The sequence below is a fragment of the Podarcis bocagei genome (assembly GCF_964188305.1).
Source record: "Podarcis bocagei genome assembly, chromosome: 1".
NCBI classification, from domain to species: domain Eukaryota; kingdom Metazoa; phylum Chordata; class Lepidosauria; order Squamata; family Lacertidae; genus Podarcis; species Podarcis bocagei.
In genome coordinates, this window is record NC_138125.1 from 53879165 (window position 1) to 53892227 (window position 13063).

Here is a 13063-nt window from a genome sequence, read left to right on the forward strand (position 1 = left end):
GTCAAACTCAGCCAAGAGCATAAGGTCAAACAGATTCCTCACTGGCCTTGCAGACAACTTCATTGTCCAGAAAGTGGGAGAAGCAACAAGAGGAACAGCCATTTTAGATCTGGTCCTAACCAATGTTGATGACCTGGTTAGTGGGGTAGAAGTGGAAGGATCATTAGGCGCGAGTGATCATGCTCTTCTGAAGTTTACTATACAGCGGAAAGGAGCAGCCAAGCATACTAGGACTCAATTTCTTGACTTTAAGAAAGCCGACTTCATAAAACTTAGGGAAGTGCTGGGTGAGATCCCATGGACAGCAATACTAAAAGGAAAGGGAGTTCATGATGGCTGGGAGTTTGTTAAGAGGGAGATAGTAAAAGCACAACGTCAGGCAATACCAATGAGACGGAAACATGGAAGGTGCCTAAAGAAGCCAGGGTGGCTATCTCAAGAACTTTTAACTGAGTTAAGATTAAAAAAGGATGTGTACAAAAAATGGAAAAGGGGGGAAACCACCAAAGAGGAATTCAAACAAATAGCCAGCACGTGTAGACACAAAGTCAGAAAAGCTAAAGCACAGAATGAACTCAGGCTTGCTAGAGAGGTTAAAAGCAACAAAAAAGGCTTTTATGGGTATGTTCATAGCAAAAGGAAGAACAAAGAAACAGTGGGGTCACTCAGAGGAGAAGATGGTGAAATGCAAACAGGGGACACAGAAAGGGCTGAACTCTTCAATGCCTTCTTTGCCTCAGTCTTCTCCGATAAAGAAAACAATGCCCGATCTGAAGAATTTGGAGCAAATGATTCAGCAAAGGAAACACAGCCCAGAATAACTAAGGAGATAGTACAAGAATATTTGGCTAGTTTAGATGTATTCAAGTCTCCAGGGCCAGATGAACTGCATCCAAGAGTATTAAAAGAACTGGCAGATGTGATCTCAGAACCACTGGCAGTCATCTTTGAGAATTCCTGGAGAACAGGCGAAGTCCCGGCAGACTGGAGGAGGGCAAATGTTGTCCCTATTTTCAAAAAGGGGAAAAGAGAGGACCCAAATAATTACCGCCCAGTCAGTCTGACATCAATAGCAGGGAAGATTCTGGAGCAGATCATTAAGCAAACAGTCTGTGAGCACCTAGAAAGGAATGCTGTGATCACCAATAGTCAGCATGGATTTCTGAAAAATAAGTCATGTCAGACTAACCTGATCTCGTTTTTTGACAGAATTACAAGCCTGGTAGATGAAGGGAACGCAGTGGATGTAGCCTACCTTGATTTCAGTAAGGCATTTGACAAGGTGCCCCATGATATTCTTGTAAAGAAGCTGGTAAAATGCGGTCTTGACTATGCTACCACTCAGTGGATTTGTAACTGGCTGACTGACCGAACCCAAAGGGTTCTCATCAATGGTTCCTCTTCACCCTGGAGAAGAGTGACTAGTGGGGTGCCACAGGGTTCTGTCTTGGGCCCGGTCTTATTCAACATCTTTATCAACGACTTGGATGATGGACTCAAGGGCATCCTGATCAAATTTGCAGATGACACCAAACTGGGAGGGGTGGCTAACACCCCAGAGGACAGGATCACACTTCAAAACGACCTTGACAGATTAGAGAACTGGGCCAAAACAAACAAGATGAATTTTAACAGGGAGAAATGTAAAGTATTGCACTTGGGCAAAAAAAATGAGAGGCACAAATACAAGATGGGTGACACCTGGCTTGAGAGCAGTACATGTGAAAAGGATCTAGGAGTCTTGGTTGACCACAAACTTGACATGAGCCAACAGTGTGACGCGGCAGCTAAAAAAGCCAATGCAATTCTGGGCTGCATCAATAGGAGTATAGCATCTAGATCAAGGGAAGTAATAGTGCCACTGTATTCTGCTCTGGTCAGACCACACCTGGAGTACTGTGTCCAGTTCTGGGCACCACAATTCAAGAAGGACACTGACAAACTGGAACGTGTCCAGAGGAGGGCAACCAAAATGGTCAAAGGCCTGGAAACGATGCCTTATGAGGAACGGCTAAGGGAGCTGGGCATGTTTAGCCTGGAGAAGAGGAGGTTAAGGGGTGATATGATAGCCATGTTCAAATATATAAAAGGATGTCACATAGAGGAGGGAGAAAGGTTGTTTTCTGCTGCTCCAGAGAAGCGGACACGGAGCAATGGATCCAAACTACAAGAAAGAAGATTCCACCTAAACATTAGGAAGAACTTCCTGACAGTAAGAGCTGTTCGACAGTGGAATTTGCTGCCAAGGAGTGTGGTGGAGTCTCCTACTTTGGAGGTCTTTAAACAGAGGCTTGACAACCATATGTCAGGAGTGCTCTGATGGTGTTTCCTGCTTGGCAGGGGGTTGGACTCGATGGCCCTTGTGGTCTCTTCCAACTCTATGATTCTATGATTCTATTCTATGATTCTATGATAAAGACATGTAATGATGGCATCAGGCGAGCCTCTCTGCGGAGAGCTTTCCACCGACGGGGACCCACCATCCAAAAGGCCTGTTCTTGTATTGCCACCCTCCAAACCTCTCAGTTGGGGCACTTTCACCAACAGAAGTCAATCCAGTTAAAAAGGAATCACTTGCTTAACGTTACAGATAATGCAACTTTGTGGAAAGGGGGAAGATGTCATCACTCAATAAGTAGCTTAGGCCAAACTAGAACTATATTGTTAATGAATGCCAACAGAGTTTGGTTTACAGTCCTGTTTTATACGTATCTGAGAAGTCAAAGGACTCAGTTAGGATTATCAACAGTGCTATCATGGCATAAAGCATTCTACATCACATACTACTCCCTTGGATCACAAGAATGGACCTTGAATCTTATGGCCTGTTTCCCTTTGAAAAGTTATAAGAAATTCACAGTGGCAGTCTAAGCACTCTACCTTGAGGAGGTTCTTCCTGCAAATAAGGAGGTGGTTCTTCGGCAGCTGCCTCTGCGTTGCTTTCCACCATCTGTGCTTCTGAAATAGGCCCCTGTAAGATAGAAGAAGCTTCATTGCAAACCACAAAGAGACATATGTAACTAAAAGGATGCCTGGTAGAGCCTACAGCAGATCCCAGAACTTCATGAAAGGATGTCCTTGTAGTTGTCTTGGCCAGAGCAGGGGTCACAGAGCAGCCCTGGCAACTAGATTTGTGGAGACCTACAGCTAATCTATAACAAATGGTGTGTGAACCATTTCAGATTCGGATATAGTAGGATATCAATGCTGGTAACTTTCCTTTCTCCCAGAGCGATTAAACTTATTCTCATCACCTCTTTAGGAAAAATAATTACAGCCCATAAAAACCTGAGAATATCTTGCCTTCCTCCTCATAACTGGGGCACAGGATGACAAGATGACTTTTAAACTATCCTCTGTCAGAATGGATCCACTATTTCAACTTTGGCTGAAAAGTGATCTATGCGAGTCTCAGTTTCAACCCTTCAGTGTGTGGTTATTGCCTATATATTTTGCTTTTGATACCGTTAACCATGGCATTTTTCTGGACCAACTTAGTGGGATGGGAATCAGAGGCACTGTATTATGGTGGTTCTGTTCATATCTTCAGGGTTGTGTCCAGGAAGCAGCACTTAGGTAGGTGTTCCTCAGGTCCCTGACACTTGTGCTATGGGGTTCTGTATGGTCTATCTTCTCCCCAATGATATTTAACAACTATATGAAATTATTGGGAGTGGGTGGTCATTAGGAGCTTTGAAGCAAGGTGTCACCAGCATTGCTGATGTCACACAGTTCTACTCAACCAGAAGAGGCTGTGAAAGCTCTGGATCAGTGTAACTGAATGCAATTCATTTTAAAAAAATCAAAGCAGTTTGCAACACTAGAACATAAAACCACACAATAAAAAAATTACATAAAAAAGTTAAAACATCAATTAACCATTATGGAAGGATGTAATCCTAATTGTCTGCCCAGGCAGAATAGAAAAGTTTTCAGCAGGCATTTAAAAGTTGGCATAGAAGGTGCCTTCTGAATCTCTATTGGCAGAGCATCTCACAATACTGGGCTGACGATACTAAAGGCTCAGTTTCTTCTTGTTGTTGTCAAATGAGTCTCACCAAAGCAGAGGTGTTCCTCCTCCTGCCAAAGGATACCGTGTAATTTCCAAACCAATCCCAAAGCAAACAAAGAGGAGTTCATCATATTTTCCTAATGATTCTCAAGACACTGAAGTGAGATACCTGAAATAACCCTCGTGGTCCCTTCCAATTCTACAGTTATATGATTCTGTGAAACCATCAGCTGCATCCATTTTCAATTGCATACTTGAATCAGGAATTTTGGTGTTTACACTCCCAGTTTACACAAAGTTGTAACAACAAGGACTTCAAATATACACAACTTGCTTCAAATTGTTTACTTGAAGTTGCAGCTTTTGATGTCTTCACTAATGTAAGTGGAGAGGAGAGGATTTTGCTAATTCCTTGTTCTTGGTGCAACCCCCTGCAGCCCATGAAAATCTAGGGGAAGACTAGGGAAACCTGCAGAACTGGATGGGAGGTGGTGGTGGCATTTGTACTGGGATCAATCCCTTCTCCTACCTGGGCAGTTGTATTTCCACAAGGGCTGCCATAGATGCCGAAATCCAGTATCACCTGAGTTCTGTGAGTGCAGTTTTTCCCGAATGAAGTGCAAAGTGTTTGAGGACCGACACATTCGCCGGGAAACCAAATGATTGTTTACAAAGCTACTGTACTATCAACTTTACTGTATGCTTGTGAAACATGGACCACTTATAAACACCATCTCCAACTCCTTGGAAGATTCCATCAATGGAGTCTCAAAAAAAATATGTTTACATATCACTTGGGAAGACAGGCAAACGAATGCCTGTGTACTGGAAGAAGCAAAGATCACCAGTGTTGAAGCAATGATTCTTCAACATCAACTTTGTTGGACAGGTCATGTCATTCAGATGCCTGATTATCTTCTTCCAAAGCAACTACTCTATTCCAAACTTAAAAATGGAAAGCGTAATGCTGGTGGTCAACAAAAGAGGTTTAAAGATGCTCTCAAGGCAAATCTAAAAAAAAAAAAAAAGTAGTATAAACACTGACAATTGGGAAACACTGGCCTGTGAGCACTCCAGTTGGAGAACAACCTTTACCAAAGGTGTCATGGACTTTGAAGATGCTCAAACTCAGGACAAAAGGGAAAAACATGCTAAGAGGAAGGCATGTTTGGCAAACCCTCACCGTGATCAACTCCTGCCTGGTAATCTACCGTATGTCCCCACTGTGGAAGGACATGCGGATCCAGAATTGGCTTCTACAGTCACTTACGGAGTCACTGTTAAGACCATGTTCATGGAAGACAATCTTACTCGGCTACGAGTGATCGCCACAGAAGAAAGGGATCCTTAAGCAGAAGGGGAAACAGACAAAATTATCTCCCCAGCTTTTTCTTTTAAGTCACATGCAAAGGGCCATTAACAAAGTGATTTGCTTAGCAAGAACAAGGCTCCTCACCAACATCAATATTGGGGAAAGTATTGCCGTAAAAACTTATGACTTGTTTTCAAAGCAAACATATGTGCATAATTTGCAATTATGGGCAAGTATTCTGAATAAGCAGCAAGTGTCACAGAGCCACAAAAGGGGGGGGGTGATTGATGTGGCATAACTAAGGTCTCATTCAGACTTCCTTTTGTGATGCTTTTCTAGGCAAAGATCTGTGCTTTAAAGCACCATGTCCAAGCTCTTTCCCCCCCTGCCGCTTTCCCCACAAAAAAATCTACTTTTTACCACTGAATCAGAGCAAATGGCAATCCACAGAAACCCAAATTGTCATTTGTTCCAATTCAGTGTTAAAGAGTGGGTTTTCATGGAGAAAGCACCGGGGCAAAAAGAAAGCTCTTGGACACAGCACTTTAAAGCATGAGCCTGTCCCTAGAAAGCACAGGGCAGAAGGTAAATGTGGATGAGCCCTAAGCTTAATGCACAGAATGGATGGAAATGTATGAAAAGACCCAGTCTGTTCTTTGAGATGGAGCATTATAGGTGTGCACTTTTAAGTGAGGAAAAAAGTTACAAACATCCCCATAACAGATGTTCATGGTATTTTGAAGTGTGTGAACAAAGAAAAATGTGTGCATATGTGAACATATACCTCTATCAAAATTGAGGGCTTTCAGCTTGCTCAGAAAGGATGCCTAATTAAGCAGGATCTGCAGTTTCAAATTGAGAATGATGAGTCCTAACTAAACACACATTTGCATCTTGGCCTAAAATCAAGTTCATATTCCACAGAGATGACTGAAAGTCATTCGTTACGCACTTAGCAGGGGGTTTTTTGTGTGTGTTTTTTGGTACTCAAATGAGTTTACAAATCTCTTGAAGGATGTTTTGTTCTTAATTTTACAAAACCAGGTTTTCTAATGAGAACTTTGTTGCTAGGTTTTAGCCCAGAGGGAATTTGAACACTAGAGTTAGAACTCTTTACATGCTAGACAAATGAAAATAGAATGTGACGCAAAACAATGAAACTGACATTTAATTAAAATATAACTTTGTGACACATGTAAATCATTTTACAAGTGATAATTACAGGTGTTTCATAACCCTCAAAACAAGGTAAAAATATAACTGGAACTCCAACATTAATCAATTAAAATTAAAATAGCCCTAATTAGTCAGATGTTACCCCCGCAACAGCATGCCTACTTCCTTTGCTGCAGAATACAGTGATATTCAGCCTAGAAAATCTCCATGCTGGTAAAGAGACAGGAAGAGTAATGGAGGTGGAGGGAAGAAGAAAACAGCTGCACCTCAGCTAGCCATCATCACACACCAGAAAGCAATCTGCTCCATGCTTCTCACCCTTGTTTGCTGTGCCTGATGCTCTTATGCAGCAGTAGTTTTCAGGGAATGTGTCTTATGGAACAATTCTGGTACACCGCATATTCACACTGTGGAAACATTCCTAGTTTGTGGGAGCTTATTACATGCACATCAGTTTCCCTGCTACAACATTAAGAAGTCAGGTAAGAAGGTTCTCTGTGTCCTAGCTTGGATACTTAACCTCCCCATCACCTCAAATTCAAAGTCCTCTCCTTGGATGGATGCAATCCACCCCATTAAAACCAGTGTCAGTTTCTCCACTGAGACAGATCACATCTTATATATGCATATATAATTACACCTATAGTTCTAGCTTTTGTTATGTTTTACATATGTTGTACTCCAACAATCTTAAGAGAGCCCCCGTCCCTGCGCTAAACTGTAATTTACAATGTCACTGACTTCTACAACTCCCATCCCAATTCTTGTCAGTCGTGAACCAACCTAGAAAACTAGAGCAGTGGGTTTTTCCAATCTGGATTGTGTTCCTAGGAACTTGGGAGTTACTTGGAAGCTGAGCTGAGCAGCAGTTACTTGACAGATGACAGATTGGTCTACCTGAAATGTTAGCCCTCAGTCTGCTATTACTGATCTTCCCTGCAATATAGATCACTGGGAAGTGATAGAATGATTTTTAAAAGGACATAGTTGTAAAAGTATGACTTCCCCTTCCAATGTAGAATATAGAAAAGTGATAGAAAGTAGAATGTGATTGTAGAACAGGGACTGAGACTCTGTAGTCCCTCCAGATGTTGTGCAATTCCAGTTGTCATGTTGATGGGAGCTGATGGAAGTTGGGAACCAACAGTATTTGGAGAGCACACCTGTCTGTTTTAGAAAGTATGGCACCGCCCTCCATAGGCTGCCACAAAGTACTTCAACCAAGGATGAAATTACCAACACCACGGGATATGTAGCATGCAGTATTGGCCAAGTTCCTCTCCTTGGATGGATGCAATCCACCCCATTAAAACCAGTGTCAGTTTCTCCACTGAGACAGATCACATCTTATATATGCATATATAATTACACCTATAGTTCTAGCTTTTGTTATGTTTTACATATGTTGTACTCCAACAATCTTAAGAGAGCCCCCGTCCCTGCGCTAAACTGTAATTTACAATGTCACTGACTTCTACAACTCCCATCCCAATTCTTGTCAGTCGTGAACCAACCTAGAAAACTAGAGCAGTGGGTTTTTCCAATCTGGATTGTGTTCCTAGGAACTTGGGAGTTACTTGGAAGCTGAGCTGAGCAGCAGTTACTTGACAGATGACAGATTGGTCTACCTGAAATGTTAGCCCTCAGTCTGCTATTACTGATCTTCCCTGCAATATAGATCACTGGGAAGTGATAGAATGATTTTTAAAAGGACATAGTTGTAAAAGTATGACTTCCCCTTCCAATGTAGAATATAGAAAAGTGATAGAAAGTAGAATGTGATTGTAGAACAGGGACTGAGACTCTGTAGTCCCTCCAGATGTTGTGCAATTCCAGTTGACATGTTGATGGGAGCTGATGGAAGTTGGGAACCAACAGTATTTGGAGAGCACACCTGTCTGTTTTAGAAAGTATGGCACCGCCCTCCATAGGCTGCCACAAAGTACTTCAACCAAGGATGAAATTACCAACACCACGGGATATGTAGCATGCAGTATTGGCCAAGTTCACTCCAGCCTCATGAACTCACATAACAGCTATCAAAAAACACAGTGGGAAACAAACGCATGGTGTAAAGGCAATGAACAATGGAAACTGCAGTCTTTTGCAAACTCCTTGAAACAAGGTCCTCAGTTTTATTATTGAGGGTACCATGAGTGCACCACAAAAATCCTGTTTGCAGCCTAGGTCGGTTTCATTCTGGGTCACTCACATGCTAGCCCCTGTTGTAATCAGTTAACTCAATGCAACAGAATCGCAGCCGCCTGGGTCAAACTGAACTGGGTCAAACTCAATTTACACTATCTTACAGTTCACTCAGTGGGGCGCAGAACGGGGGGGAAGGGACCAAACCCAGTTAAATCTATTATCACAAGAATTCAAAAAGAAACCTGGACTATGCCCAGAGTTCAGGAATATTTCAAAGAATCATAGAACTGTAGATTTGGAAGGGATACCAAGGGTCATCTAGTCCAACCCCCAGCAGTGCAGGGATTTCAGCTAAAGAATCCCTGGCATATAGATAGATAGCCAACTTCTGATTAAAAACTTCCAAGTTCGGGCAATGGGTTGTGTGTACGTTTTAATATCACCATGACTGGATGAGATGGTCGTTCTCAGTGCCCCGAAGTATACCCTTGATGGGAGTCCCATGAGCTGGGGGGGGGGAGTGACTGTACCACCTCTGAGCATCCTTCCTTTCCAAGGATAACGCACAGGTTAACTTGGGTTTGTTTTTGGAATAGGGATGGGAATTCCCTATGTGGTGGTGGGAGGGAGTGGGGGGGGGGACTCTTTGCTTGGGGAAACCAGCCGCCGCCCCGACCCTTTGCCCCCAAACTGCCCTCTTCGCCACCCGCCCTGGCTCCAGGGAGAGGAGGGAGCCGGCCCCGTGCGCCTTCGGGAGGACGAGGCGCGCGCCCCGCTCACCTTCATGGCGGCGCTCCCTGGCACTTCCCGCGGCTTACTCGAGAGGAGGAGCGGCAGCGGCGCAAGGTCGCCGCGGCTGCCAGAGCCTTTCCCCCGGCACTGAGCCTCCAGCTCCTCCTCCTACTCCAGCTCTGCATGTAAACACTGGAGAAGGGAAGGAGGGCGAAGGAGGGGACTGGCGCCATGGCAACCCACGCCGGAAGAGGAACGAGCGCGTGGGTCCGGCAGGGGGGCCTGGGGTAGTGGTCGCCATCTTCTAGTGGGCAAGAGCATCCTAGAGGATGCGGGGAGTTGCCAACTTTGAGGAAAGAAGGGCCCTGTGTGCAGCAACTTCAGATGCAGGCTGTCCTTGCTGGAAATGCTGCTGCACTTGGAGTTTTTGTTTAATGAACTTTATAAAGTCTATAGGAATCATAGAATTGTAGACTTGCAGGGACCCCAGGGGTCATGTCTTCCAACCCCCTGCAAACAGGAATCTGCCTTATACAGAGACAGTTGCAGGGGAAGCCACCATGATGCCCTCCAGGTTTTGCTGGACTACAACTCCCATTCTCCTTGACCAATGGTCATGCTGCCTGAGGCTAATGGGAACTGGAGTCCAACAGCCTCTTAGGGCACTGCATTGGCTACCTGTGGTCTGCACACTGACTGGTAGCATCTGTCCAGGGTTTCAGGCAGGAGTCTCTTCCCAGTCTTACCTGAAGATGTCCCAAAAGTCAGCCTGGGCATGCAGGGCATGTGGTCTGCCACCCAGCATTCAGCACATAGGGAAGGATGCCAACTTCACATTTTAGGAAATGTTCTGCAAGAAAGCTTTAGAATATGGAAAGATGCACATATTCATGTGAACTTCTGTGATGTGTGGATCTCTGAAATATGCCTCTTGTGACCATTAACCCAGTATTTCTTTTGTGTTTTGGGACTGTGATTAACAACTCTTCCGAGCTTAGTACAGTGGTACCTCGGTTTAAGAACAGTCCGGTTTAAGAACGATTTGGTTTACAAACTCCGCAAAACAGGAAATAGTGTCTTGGTTTGAGAACTTTACCTTGGTCTAAGATCGGAATCCAAACGGTGGAAGGGCACCAGCGGTAGGAGGCCTCATTAGGAAAAGTGCTCCTTGGTTTAAGAACAGTTTTGGTTTAAGAACTGACTCCCAGAATGGATTAAGTTTATAAACCAAGGTACCACTGTACTGTATTTGGAAATGGAAACTAAGCTTGTCAAAACTGAACATATAGTACAGCTCACACAATGTGCCACTAGAGGGCAACCGCAGACTGTTTTGAGTTGCTGTTACATAGGGGAAGAAATCAAGAGAGGAGCATTTGTGGAGCAGAGGGAGTCAACATGAACAGGAGACTAAAAGCCTGTCTAGTTAAACAAGATGACAACCTCAGTAGGCAGGCAGATTGATGCAGGAAAGCTGGCTCAGCAGATGTTTGGATCTTAGGTTGTGTAGGACTTTAAAAGTTGAGACCAGCTCTCCAAGATCAGAAACCCACAGGGAGTCAATGGGGTGTATTTCAATACTGGCAAAATAGGAACCAGTATTGTTCACAATGAACATGAAGCAGTGAGTGTGGTGTGATTAAAGGGACCATGTGGGTGTACATCAGCTCGCCTAGTCTTGCCAAAGGTGTCCACATTACTATGGATGTTGGTGAGGGGGCACCTATGTGCTTATGGCCTTGAGTCCTTGGAATCCTGCATGATTGGTTCCAAGATCTTGTGAAACGTGCATGTGTAGGTAACCACAAAGAGACTTCTAGGTCTCTTGCAGTCTGTTGAGCATCCTACATAAGCCTTCTTTCTGCATTTATCTGCTGCCTTTCTGCCAAGACATTAAAGGCCATTTACTTTATTTCACAGGATTCACATACTGGATTGTTATAAAACGTTAAGCAGTTTACTAAAAGGATAAAACAATAAAATTATCTGTTAAGCCAACTTTTAAAAAATCAAAAACAAGCCCAAAACCAGAATATATGTCCACATCCTGCATGTCTGTGCAGGCTTGCCTAAACAAAAAAGTTTTTTTCAGACACCAAAAAGAATATAGGTAAGACAGCTACCTATGTGTGAGTGCTAAAATAGCAAAAAAATTAATTCATATAAAATGTAACGTTGGCTGGCTTGAAGTGTAGAAGATTCCTCAACCACAGACAGAAAGGACTTGTTGAACTTTGGAACCCCTTTCAGATCTATGGTGTAGATCTTATTGCAGCACCTGTAAAATGATACTGCAGATCTGGGAAAGGTGCGGGAAAGGGTAACCAAAATGATCAAGTGGCTGGAGCAGCTCCCCTTGGTGAAACAGTGGAAAGTGCAACTTAGCAAACAGGTGGGAAGATACTGGTAACCTGACTTCTCCTTCTCCCTCTCTTCTCACCTTACCATTGCTCCTCAGTACAGTAGGTGCACAGGTGTCCTGAACCTCTGGCCTACCTGGCAGCAAGTCAGTATGCTAAATCCAGAGCTCAAAGTTCAAAGGTCAGTCCACACAAGCATAGTCCAAAAGTCAGGAAACACAGTTCAGGGTCAATCCAAGTAGCCAAGTCTGAAGTCCAGCAGTCAGGATACAGACCAGAGTCAAACCCAAAGCACAGTCCTGAGAGGCCCAGGAGCATCCAAAGCAAGCAAACACAGTAGCTCAGCTCTGCTTCCCTTTTATACTTTGTCTGCTGATTGCAGCATCTGGGCTTGACGAGGCATGAGACCCTCACCTGTTCTTAGCCTACTCTGGAACCACACACCTCCTCCCAGAGCTAGTGAGCCCCACCCGGCCAGCTAGGGAGCTGGGCTGTGGGCCCTTGCCTGCCTCAGGCTCCTGGAGAATGCTGCCTGCTGCTCCCTACACCTCAGAGCCCGCCATGTTCATGAAGACAGGGGCCCCTCTGCTCTGGTGATGGGTCCTGCTGCTCTGGTTCCTGTGCACAGACCCCCATCCCTTCCCCATTCTCCATCACCCTGTGAGTTCTTCCTTCCCCATCCTCTACTTGCCCTGGTGTGTTTCAGTCCTGGCTACACTCCTCTTCTACCTACTCACCGTCGTCTTGCCAGTTCATGACAACAGGAACATTAAACTCGCTGGTACAGAATTTCCCACTCTGCTGAGTGGCCTGTTCTGTAACCCACATCAGGATCCACCCGTCTCTACTTTAGATTTTAAAGACATCTTAAAAGGCTGTGTTGAAGGATCTAAGCAAGAGCAGTAGATACTACAAGTACTTTGGTCCAAATCTAATATGGCCAAAAGAGCCAGGGGTGGATGGCGGGGGAAGGGGAGAATGAAAGTGGATGTGGATGGTAGACTACAGCTTTGAAACGGGATTTGCTTTGTCAGATAATTAAACTCATTAAACTGCCCATTATATAAAAGTATATGGGAAGAAGGTTGCACAAGAAAAGTTGTTTGTGGAGATGCTTGTTTACAAAGTGCTATGAGAGCGGTTAACTAACCATTCATGGAGTTGGACACGTTTCTAATGTTTCCACAAATTGAATAAGTGACTCACGGACCTCCAGCAATTCATTTCAGCATCCAATCTAGCTCCCAGTCAAGTGGAGTCAAAAGAGAAGGTTAAGAATTGCATTCCACAGACTCATCCGGCTGCAGTCCAAGACCAAACTTC

At 44.2% G+C, this 13063-nt stretch overlaps 1 protein-coding gene across 2 annotated transcripts in view; it reads right to left on the reverse strand.

The window, feature by feature from the left end:
- LOC308571414 (transmembrane protein 263-like) overlaps positions 1-12062 on the reverse strand; it is a 315757-nt gene extending 303695 nt beyond the window's left edge. Inside the window, exons 1-2 of one of the 2 annotated variants that reach the window (XM_081167028.1) lie at positions 11877-12062; positions 2881-2971 (exon numbers count right to left, since the gene is read on the reverse strand). In XM_081167028.1, coding sequence (XP_081023154.1) covers positions 2881-2950 — 70 coding nt within the window. In that variant the 5' untranslated portion in view covers positions 2951-2971; positions 11877-12062. Of the gene's footprint in view, positions 1-2880; positions 2972-9428; positions 9596-11876 lie in introns of those variants that run through there. The other variant, XM_081167027.1, reaches the window with a different exon arrangement.
- Between the last annotated feature and the right edge of the window lie 1001 nt (positions 12063-13063).